This window comes from Gallinula chloropus (genome assembly GCF_964237585.1).
Source record: "Gallinula chloropus genome assembly, chromosome: 8".
Lineage (NCBI taxonomy): Eukaryota > Metazoa > Chordata > Aves > Gruiformes > Rallidae > Gallinula > Gallinula chloropus.
The window spans coordinates 22929231-22953548 of record NC_140093.1 but is presented as its reverse complement, the minus strand read 5'-3'; the positions used below and the strand labels follow the sequence as shown (position 1 = coordinate 22953548).

The 24318-nt window shown below is 40.2% G+C and overlaps 1 protein-coding gene across 1 annotated transcript; it reads right to left on the bottom strand.

Moving 5' to 3' along the window:
* Nucleotides 1–256: 256 nt before the first annotated feature.
* On the bottom strand, nucleotides 257–7239 carry MRPS22 (mitochondrial ribosomal protein S22). Its single transcript, XM_084267210.1, has 8 exons — nucleotides 7110–7239; nucleotides 6654–6808; nucleotides 5742–5906; nucleotides 4452–4595; nucleotides 3872–3955; nucleotides 1875–2020; nucleotides 691–799; nucleotides 257–423 (listed from the first exon to the last, which is right to left on the bottom strand). Exons 1-8 carry the CDS (start codon nucleotides 7228–7230, stop codon nucleotides 331–333), a joined length of 1017 nt encoding a protein of 338 aa, XP_084123336.1. The 5' UTR covers nucleotides 7231–7239; the 3' UTR covers nucleotides 257–330.
* Nucleotides 7240–24318: the final 17079 nt, after the last annotated feature.

Here is a 24318-nt window from a genome sequence, read left to right as displayed (position 1 = left end):
CTTGTTCTTTCATACACCACTTAGCTAAAAGCTCTCTAACAGAACTGTACTAAGCTGCAAGGGTGTGATGTAGGATTATATACTTTCCTCAGGTGAAATGCAGCGTGAGTGATCCTTTAGATTCAGGCTCTAACAGCAGAGGAATTAAACTCAGGGTATTTGACCACCTCAAACCAGAATTTCTGCAAGTAAGAAGCAGCTGTAGTGATCATTAACTATTTTAGTGAAAACTCATCTGGAACAATCAGTTGGGTGAAGTATTTATTGTGGAATCCCCTTGAGAGAATGTTTATAAACACACTTAGTTCATCACAAGTTTTAAGACTTATTTCATGAAGCTGTAGAAGTAGCTGTTGCTTCTTCGTAAGCCTGGAGAGCCAGTTGTATGTAGCCTTCTCTCTGGGACTCGGTCTTCACAAATACCTGCAAACATGGCAGCGAAGAGATTAATGTACAATTAAGAGCAAAACTGGATGATAAAATTTCACCATCCCAGGGTAGATCACCCAGCTACAACAAATCCTGATGCAGTCATACATAGTTTACAAAAAGAAATAACCACCAAAACCTGGCATGCACAACACTTCTAGTAAAGTATCTGCTACTTAATTTAAGAAATTTCAGCTACCAAGGAGGCTTGCACTGTTGGTAAGCTTCCTCTCCTATAGTTAAATAGCCAGAAAAGCATACCTTGATCAGATCAACTCCTTGAAGTTTCTGCTCTTTAGCTGCATTGGCTGATTGGGATTCAGGATGAATCATATGATACAATGTAATTAAACTTGTGGCATCATCCAACCTAAAAATAAAGGCTCAGTTGTAGCAATTATTTATAACATTTACAGTATTTAGAGCATACTTTTTAAGCTTTTATAAACTCCTGCTTTCACTGAGTATATGATAATTTGAATATAGAGCTAAAGAGGCAGCATCTATTGCAATGGCCGCCTCATGAAGAGAAGGAAAGCCAGAAGCTCATGAACCAGGTAAGGTCCATCCTTGTCCCTACTGCAGTTTAAGCCCGACGTATGGCCAAAACTTACCTGCTGTGACAAGTGTGTTTTACAGAAGCAGGATGAGGCATCTTGTGCTCCCAGCCAAATCCAAAACAAACGTGTTTTACCTAAGTATATTCATAAGCCTCAAAGTGGGTGAGTGGCAGGTAAAGATCCTCCAACCCGGTAATTTAAATTGTCTGATTAATTTTCCCTTTAACAATTTGATTGCAAAACTGGAACCTTCATTTCTTCATATCCTCAGGTTTAAAAGTAAGATCTGCCCCTTTGGTGAATGTTTCTAACTTCAACAGTAGGAAACAAATGCCACCATCACTGCAACTTGGGAGTTCCAAATGTTTGCTTTTTCCTGAGCTCTAGTGACATTCTGAGCAATTAAATATCATTTTCTGTGGGGAATTTTGAGTAAGTTTAACAATGTAATGTTATGGAGTTCCATCCATCCATTTAAAATTAAAGAAGTGTATCTCTACTCCTAAGACTTGAGAATTTAACTAAACCCCCAATGCATCCATAGTAAAAGCTAAAATTGAGCTCAGCGGTGTAAAACTGGTGGGCAATACTAACAGGCTAGAGCTGGAACTGTACTGACCATTACATGGGAAACAAAAAATTCCCAACAAGTACACAAGGCTAATTTCTGCAGAAACCCAGCTTAACATCCTGCAGCTTCATGGACTGTAGTTAGTGCTTCCACGCAGCATCTATAGCAAAAAGTTACAGACTGCCTAAACCTTCATCCAAATGAAAACATGCATCTTAAAGAAATAAATACTGTTTGTCTTTCTTTTCAAACAGTGGTACTTGTTTGCTGTTTGCTTGGACATGCAGAAAGAGTAAGTGACAAACACCACTTACAAGTCTCTGTGGATCATATCTATCAGCAAGCCATCGGTTCTCTTTCTGTTTACCAGGTACCACACCATGCCTCCAAAGTGTCTTGTGGAACGGAGCAGATCATATTTGGCATGTTTCTCGATGTCGTCGTATGTCCGATGATGAACCTACGCACAGAAAAGGCTTCAGGCTCATCAGCGTAACTGGAGCATGGAAACTTTCTTCCCTCTACCTCACACTTAAATTTTTCAATCTATTTTCAGACCTCCCTGAAGTCCAGGAGTAAGCCACAGGCTGAACACACCACCTTAAACCTGTTGTAATTCAGGCTAACAGTGGGATAACCCAGTTCTCAGTACTCAGCACAGACAACTCAGTGTTAAGAGAAAGCTAAACATTAGGTACATACTGAATATTTGGGGAGGGAGAGACATAACCTTAACCTCTGAGCCTTCACTTCACTGTTGTCCAGTTGTAATCTATTATTTAAAAAGAAAAATGCTAGACCAAAGACATGAATCACAGAATCACAAGGCTGGAACAGACCTTTGAAAATCAAGTCCAACCATTCCCATCCTATGCTAAACCCTAAGTACCTCATCTACCCTTTTTTTGAACACATCCAGGGAAGGTGACTCAACCCCCTCCCTGGGCAGCCTGTTCCAGGCCCTCACAACTCTTTCAGTAAAAAATTTTTTTCTAATGTCCAATCTAAACCTGCCCTGGCCCAGCTTCATGCCATTTCCCCTTGTTCTATCTTCTGTCACCTGGCTGAAGAGACCATCGCCCACCTCTCTGCAACCTCCCTTCATGTAGTTGTAGGTGGTGATAAGGTCTCCCCTCAGACTCCTCTTCTCCAGGCTAAACATCCCCAGCTCCCTCAGCCGTTCCCTTCCCCAGCCTGGTTGCCCTTCTCTGCACTTGCTCAAGGACCTCAATGTCCTTTTTATGGTGGGGAGCCCAGAACTGCACACAGTACTCAAGGTGTGGCCTCACCAATGCCCAGTACAGGGGCACAATTACCTCCCTAGACCTACTGGCCCCACTGATTTTGGTAGAAGCCAAGATGCCATTGGCTTTCTTGGCCGCCCGGGCACAGTGCTGACTAATATTCAGCCTGCAGTCACCCAACACCTCCAGGTCCTTCTCTTCCTGACAGCTCTACAGCCAGTCTGCCCCAAGCCTGTAGCACTGCATGGGGTTGTTATGTCCCATGTGCAGCACTCTACACTTGGCCATGTTAAACTTCATCCCGTTGGTCTCAGCCCATCGGTCCAGTCTGTTCAGATCCCTCTGAAAAGCCTCCCTACCCTCAGGCAGATCAACACTTCCTCCTAGTTTAGCGTCATCTGCAAACTTACTGAGGGAGCATTCAATCCCTTCATCCAGGTCATTGATAAAGATGTTGAATAAGACTGGACCCAGGACTGAGCCCTGGGGGAAGGAGTTTCACATTGAAGAAAAGGTACTTGACGAGGTGCCCAGTAGAACTTATATTCTCAGTGGATGGAACAATTATTAAGGCAAGCGCTGACACATTCACCAGTACCTACAGTTACTAAATTTAAATATTTCCTTTAGAAATATATTTTTATATCTGCCCTTTGACAAAAATAGTATTTGTACAGTGCTCTCAGTTGCACTGCACCACTTACATACTCGGTCCTTTCAAATGCTAACATCGCAGTTAGCATGACTTTATAGCACAGCTCTGGCTGGGCTTTATCATCAATCCTGGCTTAATACCAAAACACCTGTGTAAAGACTATTTTAGTGCATCTGTAGTTCTATCTATACAGCTGGAAATTACTTAAAACAGAATCCTGGTTTACTTTTCTACAAGGAAAAAACCCAGGGAATTCATCAGAAGGATAACAGTTACTCTAATGGAGGGGGGAGGACCAGGGAAGAACATCTATGAAAACCACCTCTGATCCCCAGACACTACTTGTGTTTACAAAACAAACCCTAAAGCTCTTCACTATTTTTTCACTGAAAAAAATGGCAAGTCAACTTACTCTGATATAGTCAGGTGAATCAGGCTCAAACTGAGCGATGCACATGTTAAGGATGTCCTCATGACGATCCTGCTGAAACACAGTCTAAGAGAACAGGTCAAATTTAGTAATGGGTTCTGTGTCACAACATTCCAACTCCCCAAAACCTAACCAGCAGCCACCATGTTTCATCTCTGGGCACTGCTTCCAGCAAGTATCCTTTTAATCACAAGAGAAAACGGATACAAGTGCAGGGACTGCCTCGATGGCATTGGCGCAGTGGTTCTCAATTTTTGATTCTGAAACACCAGTTCACATTTTCACATTAAGCATACAATTTCATCAACATATAACAATTAAACTGGTTTTATAGTATTCCAGAATATTTACCATTAGGATTCTCCTGGTGCCAAACTGGAACTGTATTATAAATATTTGAAATAAGTTACAATGATAAGCAACTGTTCAAAACAGCATTCAAGCACCTTAAAACATCACAGCAGCCCGGTTTATTTAGATCCATTCCGCCGGTGTACCACAGTTTCACTATCAGAGCACAATTAAGAAAGAAATACTAGTTTACAAAATAACAAGGTCCTACCACAAGTTGTTCATCCTTGAATATCACCGGGGGAATAACTCTGCGCCCTTCTTTTGGGAAGAATATCTGTATCATTCTGTCTCGCTCCTCCCAGGTGGCTTTGCGTAATACCCCGCTCGGTTCTCTAACGACAATGAAACGTTCCTGACAAGAAGGTAAAAAGAAAAAAAGCCTTATTTACAAAAGTCATTCCTCCTTGTTGCCAGAACCACTGTAGAGAAGATTCCTATCTTCGAAACCTACAGTAATAATGCCGGTTTCTTTCTGGTCATCGCTATGTGCTCCACTCTTCGCTTCTCCCTCGGTACATGCTAATTATGTGTTACATTTGCACCTTAATTTTTCTCTATGATGTAGCTGTACATATGCCTGCACTGAACGCTACAGCCTTGTGAAGTTTTGGCAGGTAACATAACTAGCACCCAAAGCAAGTTGCTGCTAGCCTGATTTTATGCATTTAGCAACACTTATTTAAGAATGCAAGTGTCTTCCACTTTTTTGTTTCAGAGGCTGATATTAGAATCAATTAAGGGCAAATGCAAAACAAGGAATAAATAAAATAATATACTCAGATCTGTTCACAAGTATATTTGACTTAGGCTGCAGCCAGGAAAGAGGAAGTTTTCAATACACTGAGGCAGAAAATAGAGGGTTCCTGGAGAAAGATCCCAGGTGAAGCAATAGATTGAAGATCTGGGAATTCATTTCACAGGATCATCACTATATGCATGTTTCAACTATGGAGACTTCTTAGCATCATAACTACTGTTAAGGATTTTTCCAGCTTTTTATTTCTGGCACTAATGACAATCTAGGTTTTTGATTATACAAACAAATCTAGTTGTCATCTTTATCCTTGTACTCCACGATTTTATTTGACAATTGCTTCTTCACAGATTTTCCACAAATTCATTTATCATTTACTCACTCTTCCACCAGATCTTTGCAACTGTGAAGTAGCTCCATGTTTTGGTCTATGCACAGGACTAAGTAATCCAACTCCAGAGAAGGCTTCTAGGAGGTACAGAAGAGCTCAGCACTCCTCACAAATCACAAGCATATGCTTTCACAGGCCCCCCGCCTGGTTTTGAGCACCAGAATTAACTTAGCATTATAAGTCAGAAGCCAGTATTTATTAATACATGTGCTTGTATTGCCTGGTGCCAGACTGAATTTACAACTCCTCAAGCTTCTGGCAGGCTGCTATAACTACATTTTATTAAAACCTAAATCTTATTTTGAAATTAAGATTGAGAAGTCCTTAAAATAAATTAATATATTGTCACTTACACGATGTGGAACAGAGTAAGTTAAGTCTGTAAACACGTATTTTGTAGCTTCCATTCCTTCCAGGAATCTGTCTTCTGCTAAGACATCGTCAATTGGCTCTCGTTCATCCAGAACAGGGGGCATGATCAGTTTTTCTTTAGCTTGCTCGATGGCTTTTTTTGTGGCCTCAAAAGAAAAGTTTCATTTTACAATTTAAAAAATTATCCTGTTGGAAAGCTAACACATCATTTAGGGACAAATATTTTAATTTAAGGAAAAACTTCTATTTTTTTTCTTATGCAGTCAAGAAGACATGAGACACTAATTCAATTTCAAGGTAGAATAATTGTGTATGAACAACAGACCACTACTACAAGTTGGTCTAATTGCTGGAAGAAGGTTCAAAACTAAAATATACATCTACATATAACTGCAAATACCAAGTCTATTTCAGGTATTTTTGCAAGGTAAATTTCATCCAAAGCATAAACCACCATAAAGAGTTTATATATTGCTGAGAGCACAGTTACAGAAGAACTGGTTCAAGTCAGGTCCCTGCATCATCCCGGACCATGATCAGACAACAAGAAAAAACAGTAGTAAAAGGATTTAATAATTTAAGTATCAGGATAAAGGCACTTAACACAACTAGGCAGCATAAGGAAAGGCAATAATGAGAACCTTTCAATCAAAAATAAGGGAAAAAATTAACCTATTTCCTCTTATGTTCCATAAAAATCAGGAATGAGTGGATAAATAAAAGTCACCGTTTAAACTGAAGAAACACTGAGCTACCCTAATTTAGGAGATGACCTGAAGCAAAGGCAAGAAACGAAATGTTTTCAGCAGCATTAAAGGAAGCAGAGGTACGGGCTGCCACAGACTTTCAGCTCAACCCAGGACCTCTTTCAAAAGGAAGCAGAGCAGCCTAACCTCTTCCAGCTGAGCTTCTGTCATCAGCTTGTACTTGGGCGGTTTAAGATCCATTTTCACCGGCCTAAAAACCTTCTGCAGGTCGAGCCCTGTCATTTTGTAGAGCAGGTTCTGAACCGCTTCGTCCGCGAAGGCAGGCTTGGTGGCTCTTCCTTCTGCGGGAGGATTTCACGCACGGCTCACCCGGGTGGCGGGAAGCCGCTGCCTGCACGGGGCGAGGGGACGGCCGCGCTCACGCCACCCGCTCCCCTCAGGCGAAGCGCCGGCGGCAGCGCCCCACGCTCCCCGCCGCCGCCCTCATAGAACCCCCTCCGAGCCAGCACGCACACCCACCCCGTCCCGCTTCACACACGCGCACCCCGGGGTCAGCGGGCACCCTCCACAAAGGGCGCACGGGCATTTGCGAGCTATTAAGGCCAGGCAGGGTCTATCCACTCCGCGCCCCATCTCACGTACCGTTCTCGGCCCCGGCGTCCTGCCCCAGGCACCGCCGTACGTGCCAGCCCCAAAGCGTCCGCGCCACGCGCGATAGCCGCCCTGGCACGGCCGCGGAGCCCCACGCTCCGAGAGCCGCCATCTTACACACGCCCCACCCAGACCCGCCGGCGGCGCGCGCACCGGATCGCCTCATAAGGCAGGGCGGGAAATGGAGTTCTCTCTCGCCTCAGCAGCCTAAGTGGCGCCCCTGGGGGCGAGCGGCGGCCTCGGGCGGTGAGTCCGGTTCAGTGAGAAAGAAACGCTGTTCCCTGGGCCGGCCGCCTGGAAGGAAAAAGCAAAAAGCCCCGTTCCTAGTGCGTTTGTGTACGAAGCGTCTCTGAGGCGGAGGTGAGGCGCGGGGTAGAGTAGGAGCCTATTCTGCCGCACCGGGGGCGGGATGAGGGACAAGCAATAGGGGCCGCTTGCTCCCTCAGCCGGCAAGAGTATGGAGCAGGGCTGCAGGCTGGCAGGTTTCCTTCATTAGCGGAGGGGCAAAGTAGCAGGGGGGGGGGAAAAAAAAGCGCAAAATTAAGGCCATGGTGCACGCTGACGGGATTAAACCCCTCCTAAACCACAGCTGCCCCGAGAGTAGAAAAGGTGTGAGGCGGCAGGTGGCTGCGCTTTGTCAGGTGATGTCCCTCTAGTCGCTCAGCAGGCAGGCAGGCAGCTACCTGCCCTGTTCCTCAGGGATGACCTTGAGAAGGAGAAATACTGTGGTAATTTATACTACTTTAAAAGCTTCTTTTGGCTCCCTTTGGTACTTGCACGGTGACTTGAAAAGGCTGTATCATCAGGTAGCAAATTTTACATTTGTCCCATAACTTGAGGAAACTCTCAAGGTCACAGGGAGTAAAGTGTGAGTATTCATACTCAAGGAGTACCTGTGCCTCCGGTGCGTGGATTTCCTCAGCCTGATAAAAAGAATCATTGTCATTGGGACTGATGAGTTTAGTCTTGTGCTTTGGGAGCTTTAGCACTCCGTAAAGGAGATAAATAATTGTATTCAAGCATAAGACCAAAATGAAATTTTATACCTGATATAAAGGCAAATCAGATCTAATGACTGGAGAGAGGTTATGCAGTTGAAACGAAGATATTATTTCATTAAAACAACATCTGACTTCTTGTAACTGAGTCTATTTCAACAGGTAAAAAGTTTATTTTTACTTCAAGTTTATTTTCTTTAGCTGGTTTGTATCTTCCACTGTGAATTTCAGTCTTACCGGCTGTGGTTAGGGGTGTATGAAACAGAAAGAAAACCTATTGCCAGCAGGCAAGTCTCTGTGCAGCGGTCCTGAATGCTTCAAATTTTAATGTGTTCAAAGCCACACATTGAAGCAAGCTGACTGATGACTTCCTGTTGAAGTAGGAAATATTTTATCGCCAGGAGGGAAGATATGGAAACACAAGTAATGTGCTTAAATTCTGTAATTTCCAGCACTTTTAATGTTTAGTGGGTCACTTGTTGCTTTGCTAAATCAAAACCTAAATTATGTTGCATTTGAAAATGGAGGTTGAAGTCTTGGAGAAAAAGTAAGTCTTTATAGCATATATTGGTTTTCATTAGAGTAAAGTTAAGCATAAGATGAGAAATATATTTGTTTCTAATAATGGAACTTCATTGCATTGGGGAATATTCCTGTTTTCCTCAGCCTTATTCGGTATCCAAACACATGTGCTGAGTTGCATTTTATATTCAAGCTTTTCAATATCCTGGCCTTTGCACTGTCAACGAGGTCGCAGGAAGGCATAGTCTTCTCATTTTTGTATTGTCACAAATAAGTTGAAGGTTTTGAGAATTGAAGAGTGCAAATGAGTCCTTAAAATTTTTTTAATATAATATTGTGCTTAATTTATTTAAATAATGCTAAGAAATTGAAAAATAATTTTGAGGAAAGGGAGAAGATGTCGTTTTTCAGTTCTTGCTTGGGAGATCTCTGGAGTGAGACCTATACCCTATAAGGGAATTGGAAAGTTATTTGGCGACTTGCCTAAAAGCCACTTCAGACCTGTTCATGAATTTGGATGGCAAGCCAACGTCTATTTTAATTCACAGAAGTGCTTAGAAAAACAACAGAATTTATTAGGCTATATCCAGGAGAGGTTAAATTCACATTTGTTCTGTACTGGAGTAGTAACAGCTGCTGTGAGGATTAGCCTTTTGGCTGGTGGGATGAAGGGAAATATTAACTGACTATACTGTAGATGGAAGTACAGCAGGTTATCATAATGTATTAAATGCTATCAATTTATATTGGATAGGTTGATTGTATTTGTACTGAAGTAACCATTTGAAGTAGAATGTTTTGTATTGGTATACTTAAAAATACAGCACCAGCTTGAAGAGCCAATTGTGTAAGAATTGATAATGAAATAAAGAATCTTGCTTAGCTCTTGTTATTATTTTGAATGCATCCCAGGACATTTGCTGTTAGAAAATTACAACCACCTGATGACGGGTGGATATCCCCTGTGAAACACCTTGGAGGTCTAAGTCTGGATTCTATTGGAAAAGTGTCAATACAAAATCACCTCTGTGATTGGCATTAATTTCCTTTTTGTTGGTAGTTTCAAGAGGGCAAAAGGATCAGATGGCTGCTGAGAGTGAACCAGCTTAGTTCAGGTCTCAGGGAAAAAGGTGGCGAATGGGGAGGTTAATAACTTGTATTTTTGCTTTGCCTATTTGATAGAATAAGTGGCTGTTGTTTACCAGAATTTCTGCATAACAAATATGTGGAATTAGTAGTAAGAAGTTGTTAGAAAGGAAGAATTCTTTCTTAGAAAAAATACTGTGAAAAATACAAAATATAAATTTTGGTAACAGTGCATCCAGCTGCTGTAAGAAGTGGACCCAGTAAGGTTGTGTACATGTCCATGGTTGATGACATGACCTGTTTAAAAATAATGGTTGGTTCTCTTGTTCCTGATAAGAAAGAATCTGGCAATTCTGAGGAACATTCTTCTGAGGGACACAATGGACCATGTTGAAAGCTGAGTGGATTAGTCTGAAGAGAAGGCAGAAAGTGCTGATGTAAAAGAGATGACACAAACCATATTATATCATCAAAATAGCCTTCAAAGAAATACTATATTAGATGTGGTTGGTTTTGTTTCCCCATGTACACAGATGGAGTGGGGTATTTGCTAAAATTATCGGGGTGGTTGGTTGTAGTCTGATTGTTTTCAGGCATGTTACCTGCAGGCATCTTATTTGCCAGTTTCTTTTCTTTAAGGGTAAGAGTATTATTTTTCTCTATAATTGTCTCTTGAAGTCTATAGCCGTGGATTTGCATTGCCATCCAGTGCCCTGAGTAGATTTTTGGTGATGGTGGTGGTGATGAGGGTGCATCAGCCTTTGTTAATATATCGCAGTGGCTATTTTCTATCTTAAAGACCATCTGAGTATCTGGAGCTGGTTTATTTTCCAATTTCTTTTTGATACTTGGCAGCAGGGACAGATGAGCGTGGCTGTAGAAGTCTAGCCCAGGCTGCTGGGCCAAACTGACACCTGAGAGCAGAGTTAAGGTTTGCCTGTTTTTACACATAACTGAAACTAAATCGAGCTCCACTGTACCCATTATCATCCTGTGTCAACAGCTACTTCCTGTTGCCCAAATAAATAATCCCTAATGAGAGGGAATGGGTGAAACATTATGCAAAAGTCTTCCAAGCTTGTTCCTTTGGTGCTGCCAGTTTATGGCAAGTGCTAATAGTAAGCCAATAGTAAGCATAGGCTGAAGAGCAAAGGTCCTGCTTTCTTTAGTTGTTGGTTTGTGCCTTGTCTATTTGACGTTTGTATTTCAAATCTGAAGAAAAAATACAAAAAGGATTATATGTGCTGTGTATTAGAAATTCTCAGCCCAGTTTCAGGCGAATTTACACTATTCACGTGTGCTATATTCCTTTGGGCCACGGGGGGGCAAGATTGGGATTTAAACCTGAAGAATGAAAGTGCCTGAGTAGTTACGGTGGATAATGTAAATAAACTGTGTTCAGTAATTACCCAGATTTGCCTGTGTCTCACATAAAGCTGCCATAATCTCACTTTAATAATGATAAATTAGATATATACAAACACTGTCTCCAGTAATTGAGATTACATACATTATTTATGGTAGGGATATAAATCCCGCTTCAGTTTATATTGTTTTCTTTGCTACACTACAAGGGTTTGAGCCAAAGCCCATTAAAGCCATTGGAAGTCCTTCTCTGACTTCAGCAAGTTCTGAATTAAGTCCATATTTTTCAAATTAATTTTATTCTTCCTTTCTGTTCTTGTAATATTTATCTTTTTTTAAAAAATAGAGAAAAATATTAAATATTCAGTATTATTCAGAGTAAGGTAGGATTTGAGTAATTGTTTTCCACCTTCTCAGTTTTTAACTTCCCTCTCCTTCATCGCTATTTGAAGTCCTGTGCATCAGAATCCAAGCACTTGCCAGGGCACTGTGAACTAAATCTGGTGTCCAGCACAAATTATGTGTGGGCAGGATGGGACATATCAGATACCTTTATCTCCATGGCAGAAGGACAGAGCAAAGATCCTGGCAGATTTGTTGGCTTGCTTAATTTTCTGAGGACAGGAATGTTTGGAGGGGATGGCATAGTCCAGTTCAAAGGGTAATTATAATTTTACCTATCTCTCCTGCTGCTAACACAAGAAGTCAGTGCCTTTCTTTTATAATGGTACTTTTATTTGGTTTTCATTGAAACCTGACAGGATATTTTGAAATCTACACTATCTGGATTGAACCTAGGTGTCTACTACGTGTATCGCCTGAGATGTTGTGAAAGGCTTCATAAAAATCTAAGTCAGCCTATGTCTACTAGTTGCACTTCGTTTTCACTCTTCCAAAGTAGCCCTGGTCCATCAGGGCTATTGTATCATTTTATGTTACATTTAATTATTCTATCAATGAATATTAATTTACCTGACACTTATCATCCTAGTTATAAACTGTTCTCATACCTATTCCATGGTAACTGCAAAATGTTGGGGTTTTTCTATGATCATTTTTAAAATATTTTTTCCCAGTTTAAAGAGCAGTTACATCACAACCAGCCGTCTTGTTGCTTAGTGATGCCAAGAAACCACTCTTAGCCACATGCCATTCTCTTCTCATGTTCCTTTTGCCTCTGATACTCCATCTGTCTCTGGGGTTCTTTCACAAGTTCCCTTTTTCTGATTTGTGATTTATTTTTTTTTAAATCTCCTAATTGTTCTTCACATCACCCCTAAACCTTCCTGTTTTCATCTTGTATTACTTTGAATTAATCTGGATTTATTAGGATTTATTTTGTCACCTAGTTTTCTTTCATCCTTCAGAAAATTAATTTTTCATTGTAATAAACTGTAGTTTCCTAATTTAACAGTGTGTATTTTTTTATTTATGTTATTGTTGGTAAGGGCAATGCATACCTTTTGCTTCCTATTATATATTTAAATAGGCTATGTGATAAGGGCAACTTTTTAAGCCAAATTCGTACCTATACCGGAATAAAGGACTTTTTTTACACTATTTAAAAAAAAAAATCTTCTCTCTTCTGAAGGGTGGTACTGGAGGAGGTTGGGGGGGAGGAGGGGGGGGGAGTGTTCTGGGTTTGGGGTTTTTCTTTCCTTTGGACCCAGAATGTAATACAAATTACGTTTTCTTAGGCAAAGCCACTCTGCATTTAAAAAGTCATTATAAAGACAGGATCCTGGGGGTCTGACAGAAAAGCTAAACCAGCTGTGCTTTCCAGTACAAACAACACATAAATCTACGGTATCTTCTCTTCATGATCAAGCAAGTGAAAGAAAAGGCTCAGAAAGAAAAAGATATTTTTATCTCACAGAAGCAGAGCTAAAAGTATTTAGTGCCAGTTTAAATCTCAGCCATTACAGTTAGGCTGTCAAAATCTGACATTTTTTTCATTTGTCTTAAGCAGAAGCATTTTGATTTGCTAACTGAACAACTCTACTTACCTGTTTGATATGAAGGTTGTCTTTAGGGCCAAGGTTAAAGGGTTCTTCAGCTGTTTAGTGGAGACCATACCTCACAAGAAAAGTTTCCAGTTGTGTTTATTCTTGTTGGTGTCTATGCAAGCACACAGCCCTAAACAAAAATGGACATAGAATTAGTTCGGTCAAATAGTTATCAGATTGTTTATACCCTTTATTTCCAATAACCACTTGGCATTTATTAGGTTGCCACTAGAATTAATAGGAAGATTCCTATCTATTTTTTGACAACCTGAGTTGAGTATGAGATGTCATTAGATAACTTCCAGAGCAGCGTGGACAAAAATGATTCAGCTGGTGATATATCTTCTTAATCTAGGGTTATATATATAATGAGAGAGATATAGATAGATTTGGTAGAGTTATGTATATGGGTTTATATGTATATTCTTCACAAACTGTTTTAAAGATATGTGCTGAATGAATAATTGCTTTTATGCTGCTATTGATTTCCTCAGAGTATGTATATGGGTAGAAACCTGTACACTGTGTTACCGCAGCTCTTTCTCTTGTGTATCCATAATCCCTGTATGCTTAGCCATGCCATTCTGCAATACATGATATGATCATTAACATATGTCAATGTTTGTACGTTTGGACTAGAGTAAGTGCTTGGATCTTTATGAAGGCACATATTACATATCTAAATAAATAATGAAGCCGGGCAGCTGGAGGGATCTGGTAGTGGCTTTATAAAATGTTTCAAGGGGGAAAAAAGCAGCAGACAGCCCAGCATGCCAGGAGAAATATTAGTGGCAGAACATAAAAAACACAGGCCTAACTCTGCCCCATGCACTGTATGCAGTGTGCCCCCATTTGTCAGAGGGATGAGTGTATGAGACACAAAGTCAAAGCATGGAATTCTTTCCTTCTTGGTGAAGGGGATGAAAAACAACCTTCCAGCAAGCAAGTAGACTCAAGATTGAGATGAAAAGCTAAAAGTGCTAGAACTCCAAATGTTTGTATCTGCTTAGTTTTTTGTTTTTTTTTTTAACAACTGCATAGCAAAAAGGGAATGTTTTGGTCCTCCTTTTTATGCACACTTTTCTGGGCTGTCTGATTCCAAATCCTTCCCTTAAACCTACTCCTTGCCCACACATCATACCTTTTTATAAAGGGTCTCAGTTTATTATCCAAGTTGAAACAATGAACAACTTTCTTTCAGGTTATTGAGCTGAATCAAGTCAGAGGGGTCTAATGAGCAACAAAGCCTCTGAGGGGAAAAAGAATGGAAGTAGAATCTTCTCGTTTCATTAGCAGCAAGCCTCCAGATTATGTCACAGTGTTTCAGGTAACTGTAGCCTCAAGATGCAGTTTTATAACTGGCCAAAACTGATCTAAGACTATCCTGCTCCCCCTAATCAAGCCCTCCCTTGGGCTGTTTTGCTTGCTGGAAACATTTTGGTCATGAATGACAGTAAACAGCATGAATGATTTTCTTCTGAATTGTGATTAAAAGCACAATAACTTGGGCCATGTACAAATGCAGGATCTGACTCTGAAAAGGAACTTATGCATGGTTTGGAAAAGCAAATCAGATTCTGTCCCCACTGTGTGTCTCTGTAACAGCACAAAGATTTCTTCAACCTTACAAGGTATTATTGAGATACAGCCAATCCACGCAATATTTTATAGTAGAATGCTGCAGCACTGAGATCACTTATTTTTTCTTGTGTGCTCCAGTGCAGCAGACTTACTTCCAACCCAAGTACTATTTACTTTGTAAGTAGGGAGTGAAATTTTTGATTGGTACTTAATTTTTAAGTAAGCTATTGCTTGGATTGTTTTAGTCTAGATCCAAAAATGTTGAGGAAGCAGAAAATCAGGTCTGATCCTGTGTGCAACAGAGCAGTGTGAGACCAATACCATGTAATTTTGGGTAACTGTGTCTCAAATTAACTGTGCATTTGCTGTGCATATTTCAGCCTTAAGGGCTGGTTATTTCACCTTAAAGCAAAGTGTTTTAATTAGTTGTTTACTTTCTCACTCTCATGTCTCTTTTTTTTTTTTTTAATGGTATACCAAATCAAACTACATCAAACTACTTCTAAATGCTGGTACAATATGAGATTCTGTGCAGTATGCTATATGCTTTAAATACGGTTATATGTCCTGCTGATGACAGTTAAATGATGCTTATTTCATAGTCATTCTTTTGCTTTCCCCTAATTTCCTCCACACTACTCAAAAAAAAAAAAAAGAATGGTAGCTCAGAATATGATCTGCCTTGTCAAGTATTAGATGTGATTGTTTTATCACGTGTGCTGTACATTGTCAAAAACATAACTAATCCGTGTTTATTACTGTGAAATGACGTGGAATATCCTTTCGAAGTTCTCGTTATTCCCTGTACGGCCACAGAACACTAGATGGCACTGCGTGGCTGCGTGTCATACACGGGAATGACGGTAGCAAAAGTTTCAACACATGAAAGAATCTTCATCTTTCAAAAATATTTTTAATATTGCCTTTTTATTATTTAAACAATTGAAACGTTCCGTAGTGAGGAGCATACTGATGATATCAGGAACTGAAAATTCTCCCCATGGGTGGATTAATCAATTGGAGAGCTTTACAGTAGACAAAAAAAAAAAGCAACCGTACTCACTGGTCTATCTCATTAAGAAATGTTCATGATGTAATTATAATGCAGAAAAAAGGAGGTTTGCAATGTTTTTGGAGTGTAAAAATTGAGCATGATCTTACACAGATAATGCTTTAAAATGCCCTTTCCTTGCATAGCATCTTCAGGAAAAGGATTGAGGTTTTTTTGTAATGTAGTTAAATCACATGTGTGGTGTTATTTTTCTGTGTCATATCCTACCTCTGTTTCACTGTTTTGGCGGTCTCTTCCCTGGTCGATGTGGTTCACTTCTCATCAAGACAAAACCAATCCCTGGCTAGAAGTTAGGTTCTGTTATTAAGTGCCACAGACTTGGTGACTCGGGGCACTTTCTGATTTTGGGTTTAATTCCCTTAGCTTTAAAAAAAAGATGGCTTGAATGGATAGTAAAAATCAACTCATTTATTTTAGCCTCAGTGAAATATATTAATTTAAACAAAATATTCAAGTGTTTCATGACTAATTGTTGTGTAAGATTGAGGGGTTTTGACTAGGTATTGTTTTAATTTCTAGTAGAATTTTGCATTAACTTTCCAGTATCTTTTAAACAGCCCAACTTTTTAAAATGCTGCCTCTTTATCCAGCAAGTCTTCCTCTTTCCTGTTTGGCAAAGATAATTATCTCATATAACAGAAATAATTAGGGTAGGTAGAAATAATTTTTGGGAGAATGAGACAGTGCCTCTCTACAGCTTTGCATATAGAGTATTACTGTTGTACAAACAAGAGGGAGGTTTTTAATGGTGAGTACCCACCAAGAGTATTACCGATTGACATTATGCCTAAGGCATCACAGAACGTTGCATTCCCTTTGCCCCTTGTGTATTCTCTCTGTAGGGTAGGAAGGCTGTGTATCTGCTTCTTGGGACAGGGATTAAAAGGCTCCAGCAAAACTGACTGATGGACTGTCCATGGCTTGTAGTTCCTGATGGATCACAGGACTCAGTGAAGATAGGATGAATGTGGTCTGTCTCATTCTTTCTCTTCTTATAGGCAATGCTGCTTTCTATGCTAAAAAGGAGACGTGTAGCATGGAACAGCCATCTTATTTCCAGTTCCTCCCCATTGTCTTTTTTATTCTTCTGCAGCAACCAGTTTGTCTTTTGACAAACACCAGCAGTTGTTCCATTTTGGAAACATGGCTAACTGAAGGGAGGGAGAAAAGAGAATGTGGGGAAGAGGAAGCCTGCATGGGGAAAAATGTTTAGGGCTAACAAAAATAAGATCTTTAGGGCTTTTATTAATGACTCTTCTCCACCCTGTTTCCTTTTTGCTATTGGGTTCTCTGTTCCATGTTTCCCACTGGTGCTTTATTTTGACATTTTTTTACCCTCTGTGCGTTTTCTTTTTTTCTACCCATTATCCTTTTCTCTCCTCCATTTCTTTTCCTAGTAGAAGTGCATACCCCTCAGTGTTCAGTTTGGTTTGGGTATGATACCTGTCCCCTCTAAGATTTCTTTTTCGGCACTCATAACCACTGTGTGTAAGTATAAACTGTTACCTCTGGTGGTTACACTCCTGTATTTCCAAATGATGAAAGAATATTCCTGAGGTTTGAACTCTTTTTTTTCAATAATGCAAAATAAATCAGAATCCAAACTAGCCACAGAGCTGCCTCCATCCTCTTACAAAGCAGCCAATCTCTTAAAAAAAGCAAATATATATTATGAACAGATGCAAAGCCCAAATTATGTCCCCAGTACTTTAGAAGCCAAGGATATCTGGTTCTTCCCTCCAACAAGGGAGAAGAATGCATATCCCTTGCTGAGTTAGAGAATGATGAAGCCCACCTGCTCTGTCCGACCAGGTCACTCAGAAACACTGCTGCTTTCTGCAGCCGGCCAGGTCAGGGGAGGAACTCCAGCCCACCCGCTCTGCTGGAACACCACTGCCAGGAGACCAGGAGGCCTGGCTAGGCTGCGTTCTGGTTTGGATGGAGAGACAACTAGGGAGACAGATATTGCTTGGGAACAACGGCTGTATTTCAAGATTATCTTGATGACCAGAATGCATCCCATCATTACAGAACAAGTTGTTTCCCCATCATTCCCATATACAACACCAGAACAGAGGACACTAAACTAAGTGTGCTGTGTCTGAGGAGATATCCATGCCTCAGGATTCCCAGCTGGTGGAGAAAAAACCCTTCAAAAAACCCTTTTCAAATCAGATTGTTTTAATAATAGCAAGACCAAATGCTGTCAAATCTGCTACTTATGTTTTCAATGAGAAAATGGCCAAGCAATAGCCAAAGCCCCTCACAGAAACAGGACATCCTGACCTGTGGCAGATGGACTTCCTTTACAGAGCTTTAATGAAAGTTTTCAACAATAGGTCTGTGTATGTGCTTGGGGGTTAGCGTGTCTACACACGGTGCAATGCTACACAAGCTTTTTAAAATATATAAAATAGTACGGGATCTGTATGTTTTGCTGGGAGAAACATTTTATAAAAAGTGTGTGGGTATTTATACACATACTTACTCTGTTATGGCATAAGGCAGGATTAGGTAGAGAGGAAACTTCAGGATGTATGTGGCCACAGTTGAAGGTCTTACACTGAGTGTTCAGTCAAATATCTTTGGAACATAAAATAAATGAAGAATAAACTTCACCAATGTTTCAGTGAACATAAACAAATCTTGATGCTAAGTAAATATTCAGAGGAAGCCAAAGTGCAATAATTAGAAAGGGATCTTAGAATCACAGATTCATAGGAATATCAGGTTGGAAGGGACCTCAAGGATCATCTGACTGATTGTTCTCATTGTGGAAACTTTTCCTCTAGAGTCTAGCTGGAATCTCCTCAGGAGTAACTTGTATCCTTTGCCCCTCTTTTCCATATGACTCCTCGTAAAAAGGGATTCTTCATATTCTTCTTCTTTGTAGCCACCCTTTATGTACTTGAGCACAGCGATGATGTCTCCCCTAAGCCTTCTTTTCTCAAGGCTGAACAAACCCAAATCTCTCAGCCTTTCCTCACATGGCAGGCTTCCCAGTCCTTTGATCACGCTGGTGGCCCTCCTCTGGACCCTCTCCAGCCTGTCCACATCTTTTCTTGTACAGTGGGGACCAAAACTGAACACAGTAGATAATTATGCTTTCTCTCCTTTCTAGAAGAGGTGGGTTATCTTTTTTTGTGATTTCCTAAATACATAGCAAAAATAGCTAGTGTGAGATGCTAGTGAAAGATGACAAACCTCTGATGAAATTTGATATACAAGAATCTAGCTAGAAGCCTGTTCCATGGTAATAGAGACAGAGTAAAAGAAAAATGTAGACGTTTACCTGCTGTCACATATTAAAAAGTCACATTTAGTAAAGCAAAACAATTACTATTTTGTAATTTAGACAGGAATGGTGGTAACACACGTTATCCAAAGTTTTCTGAAATTGTCATGAAAGCTCATAGCTTTTTAACAAAAAATGTGTTGCAAAAATGCAAGAGGAAAAGATGGTACATGAATAAAGTTTTGCAAAGTTTTCATTTGTGCTCCAGCTCAGACATTGTTGATTACCTGTGCCTGGGTTTCTTTGACACAGAAAGCTAGGAGTGCACTTTCCTAAGGCATGTAGTCAGCCATTGCAGCAAAAGTATGGCTTCTGATGCAAGCAGAGCGTCTGAGTGTCTGGGTTTGTGTCACTAAATTATCAAAATGGTGCTTATCTTTCCTCAGATCTTACTGGTTTTATCACCATCAAGAAAAGGTACAAAACAGTGAACAATTGGAAATTATGGCAATATGTCATGGGCAATACATACTGCACTTAAATGCAAGGTAAATGCTTATAAGAAAGGTGATTTTTAGAAATTTTCATAGAAGGAAGTGATTTTCATTAGGGAAGTGATTGTGTCCTTGTACTCCACATTGCTGAGGCTGCACCTCGAGTACTGTGTGCAGTTCTGGGCTTCTCACCACAAAAAGGACATAGAGGTCCTCAAGTGAGTCCAGAGAAGGGCAACCAGGCTGGGGAAGGGGCTGGAGAGAAAATCATATGAGGAACAGCTGAGGGAGCTGAGGCTGTTTAGCTTTGAGAAGAGGAGGCTGAGGGGAGACCTTATCACCACCTACAACTACCTGAAGGGAGGTTGTAGAGAGGTGGGCTATGGTCTCTTCAGCCAGGTGACAGATGATAGAACAAGGGGAAATGGCATGAAGCTGTGTCAGGGCAGGTTTAGATTAGATATGGAAAAAAAATTTTTACTGAAGGAGTTGTCAGGGCCTGGAAGAGGCTGCCCCGGGACATGGTTGAGTCACCTTCCCTGGATTTGTTTAAAAATGGGTAGATGAGGTACTTAGGGATATGGTTTAGCTTAGGATGGGAATGGTTGGACTTGATGATTTTCAAAGGTCTCTTCCAACCTTGTGATTCTGTGAAATATTCTGAGATGAGTAAAAAGAAAAAGAAAGATTTATTTTATTCTACCCTTCGCCCAGTTCCAGATAATTTGACTTTGTAGTGTTTCACATGAAGTAGTCACAGTTCAAAACATCTGTCTTAAGCAGCAACCTCCATGGTACCATAAAGTGCTTCTGGCTGAGCGTAGCTGTTGGTTATTGACCTGGAGGTGAACACTAAAGAAATGAAAACCCCTTTAAGATAAGTTCAGATAGAAATAATGTTTAAATGTTGGGGTACCAACCCACACATATACTAGTTGTATGTCAGTACTTACTGGAACAAAATTAAATTGACAGTGCCCGTCTCAGTGGTCAGATAATAAAGCCCCAATAAACAAATTCTATTGAAGGAATCAATATGTGAGTTTTCATGGTTTATTAATTTTGTATTTTTGTTAATAAATAGTAGGTTGATTTGTGATAAGCATATCTTCTTCCTTTTTGAAGAAGAATAATTATTCTATTTTGTCTAGTGGTATTTGAGACTGTCTTACAAATATATATAAGCTCTCTCCTGTTTAGCATATAAACTTGCAGGAATTACTTTCCTCTTCTCATAGCTTAGAAAAAGCACACAACCTTGTTAGAGAAACCTATGTTAAATACCAATTAAGAGAATTCAGGAAGGTGAAATGTAATTCAACTGGAATTTAGCCAGAACCTAACTGCCTATGAGTAGACCTTAGTTTCTTACATTAATTAAGATATTTCTGTACCCATATCCACCCTGACTCAATATAAAAACTGAGACGGAGAGTTGAACGTATTGTCTGAGACACAGGCATCCTTAAATAACTGCCCTTAGGATTCTAGGGACATGCTATTGGCATGTAGAGGAATAGCATGTTTGGAGGAGATTTTAGCTTTTAATGTTTGTGAGTGTTAACTTTAGCTCATTTCTGAGGTGCCAGTTTTCTAGAAAGAACAGCAGATGGACACTGTTCTGACATCAGTTATCTGGTATAGCTCCGCACAGCTCAAGAGAGTTTAGATTTTCATGGAATGTTGTGAGATAATATACTATTCTTATGATACTTTAACAAAACATTGTTGTCAAAATCCAGTAACAGCATGAAAAAATATGTATTAAAAGCTCTTTGCTTTTCTTTGTACAGTAAACATTCTGGTCTTTAAATCCCTTTTGGATGAGTTTAGGCTCATGCCCATGCTTAGAATACCCGACTCATAACCACAGTGGCACCTTCGTTCTATTCTTTCACTTTTGTTGTACTGTATTTCCATAAATCTGTCAGAATTGGGGGCCCAATTTGCTGTAAAAAGACATGCCCCAAACTCAATACTAATTGCAAATCTTATGAGGAGTGGCTGAGGGAGCTGGGTTTGTTTAGTTTGGAGGAGACTGAGGGGACCTTATCACTGTCTACAATTACGTGAAAGGAGGTTGTAGAAAGGTGGGCAGTGGTCTCTTCATCCAAGTGACAGGTGACAGGACAAGGGGAAATGGCCTTAAGCTGCCCCAGGGCTGGGTCAGATCAGATGTTAGGAAAAAGGTCACTTAAAGAGTTGTTGGGATATGGAATAGGCTGCCCAGGGAGGTGGTTGAGTCACTGACCCTGGGTGTATTTAAAAAAAAAAAGGTAGATGAGGTGCTCAGGGATATGGTTTAGCAGAGGACAGGAACAGTTGGACTCGATCTCAAAGGTCTTTTCCAACCTTGTGATTCTGTGGTTCTGCAATTGAGAGCCTCTTCTCTTGTTCCTATCATCACAGTATATAGAAGCCCTCCACTGCACTTGTATCCAGGGTAACAGCACAGTGGGGCTTATCCAGAGATCTCAGAGTGACCAGGAGAGAGAGGCTGCACCTCCACACTTCCCAAGATGCTTTAGACAGGATGAAGAAGGCTAAAAAAGAACAGTGCTGAATGGAATGCTTGATTTAGAATTTTTGTGTCATTATTGAAACTACAATGAGGTAAAGACTTTTTGGGTTTCTTCTCTTAAATAAAGATGTGAAAAGTCTTTCCTTTTTCTATTTGCAAACTGGAACCTGGCTTTTATATTTCTGGGAGGCAATGAAATGTGGGCAGGAAGTGTTTATTCTTTGAGGAAAAATGCTGTGGTGTGCCAGATGAGTTGGAATGCCAAAGCCCTGAAAGTATAAAACTGTAAATTCTGCTGAGTGCAGGTCAACAAGGCCAGCCCCAGGTAGGTTACAGTTGCATTTAATGCACAATGATCTAAAGTACTAGAAGTAGAAAGAAATATTTCCTTATCTTTTACTTACGAGTTAATTTTTGTTGAGGTTTTACTCATTTGCATCTTTTAAAAACAAGGGGTGTTTTCCCATAAATTTCCTGCAATCTGGGAAGATTCATAATTTTCCCCCGATGTTCTATTAGAATCTTTAGTTGGAACAATTAAGGACCTCTTTAGAGTTACTATGATTGGGATGACTGTCACCTGAAAGTTGGTTGAGCTTTTGCCTGGGGCTGCACATGGGGCTGAGGAGGAAGAGAAGGATGAGTTTGAGCAGACAGCCACAACCATTGCAATGCAATGAAAGAATTTGTAGGGATGTGTTTTGCTTCCATGCCAAGAGGAGGACACTTACAGTGGACAAAAGGAATGTGTGGCCCTGTATACTGAGCTATTATACAATAAACTTTGATTTTGAGATTTGCATTTACCTCTCTTCAAATCTGATTGTATTCTGAGGTCCAGCATTACAAGCTCTGGACTCCTGATTATTTTTTTTTTTGGAGTTGTACTGTTTATGGGCAGATTAGAAGCAGCATTCACTTGTTTCCAGTTAGGACTGTCAGTGAAACGATTTTTTTCACAATTGCCCAGCAGATCCAGTTGAGAGCAGTTTTGGAAGAATAGCAACTGTATCTCTTGGAGAAACCAGGTGCTTTGTTTTCACTGGTTAAGTGAGGTCTGAGGTCTCCCAGAAATTTAATCAGTCTATAAAGACAGTTTGTTAACAAAAGTTGCGATTCAGGATTATGTTGATGCAGCCATATGTTGTCACATCTTTGATTTCTTTAGGAAGATTTAGGAGATTGGGATTAATTGTTACATTATGACCTGGAGTCTGATTCCAGTCTTCTCTTTTGCTCAAACTTTCATTTTTGAGTCATTCTTCAGTTTGATTTGATGCAAATACTAAAATAAATTACTTGAAGTTTGGTCTTTTTTTTTTTTTAACACAAACCAGATTGAAAATAAGGCTTTTCTAGACTGCTTTTTGCTTTCTACAAAATAATGGGGTTTATAACTATGAATAAGGAAAATTATAATTGCATTAAGTGCTCTGTTAGCATCCAAGCGCCTCTTAGCATCACGGAAGCAAGTAAAAATACTCACTGTGACTTAATAACTGTATTGGCTAGCTGGTAGGAAATTCAGTTGACTAACACTTTGTTCAAGATGTGTTCCACTGAACCTGAGACCAGCACTGAGCTGTCTCCTTGAGGTATTATTTCCCTTGTAGGTACAAACAAAATAGCTTAGAACATAGGAGATAAAAATGGGTCATCTGAGAGCACTGGGCGAGTGACCTAAAACACAAGATGGTTTATTGCTATGGGTTAATTTTTTTAATGATGGGCTAGCCCTCAGAGAATGGGTGGAACCCTCTCTCCAGCCAGAAGAACCCAAAAGGTTATGAGCTCACAACAGCAACATGTGGGATTTATTGTGTTTTGCTCAAATCTGAGACATTAAGCCACACAGGCCTGATAAATAAAACTGACCTGTTGGAATGACCGTAATACTTTGTGTAACTGAAATCACTCTGATAATTTTGGGAAGTATGTGAAAATATCTTATAGAAGAATTAATATCTTGAATCGCAAACACCGGAGGCTGGATTTTATAAGGACACTCTGCTGTATGTGAAAAATGGAAAGGAGATATAGTTTAACCTGAGTTTTCCTTTAGTCGTTGTTCTTGTAAGGAAACAGGGAAATGGAGTGTTGGCTCCCAGTGAAAATAAGTTGCTGCTTCCAGATTTCACCTTTGTAACCCCTGTGCCAGTCAGTGGTTGGAGCGCATGCTCCTTTTAATCCTTCCCCACTGGCTCCTAGAAAGGGTTATATGGCCTTGTATTCATACTTTCATTGCTTAGCCTGCTTTTGATCATATTGTTTCACCTGCATTAAATCCTGAATTTGCTGTTGCACATGTACAAAAGTTGCA

Excerpts from the sequence above, each read along its gene's own strand:
- MRPS22 (XM_084267210.1), bottom strand. The coding sequence starts at position 7,230 with ATGGCGGCTCTCGGAGCGTGGGGCTCCGCGGCCGTGCCAGGGCGGCTA. Across the intron at positions 6,809-7,109 it reads GGACGCCGGGGCCGAGAACG|AAGGAAGAGCCACCAAGCCT; the intron begins GTACGTGAGATG and ends ATCCTCCCGCAG. Across the intron at positions 3,956-4,451 it reads TCAAGGATGAACAACTTGTG|ACTGTGTTTCAGCAGGATCG; the intron begins GTAGGACCTTGT and ends CTGTTCTCTTAG.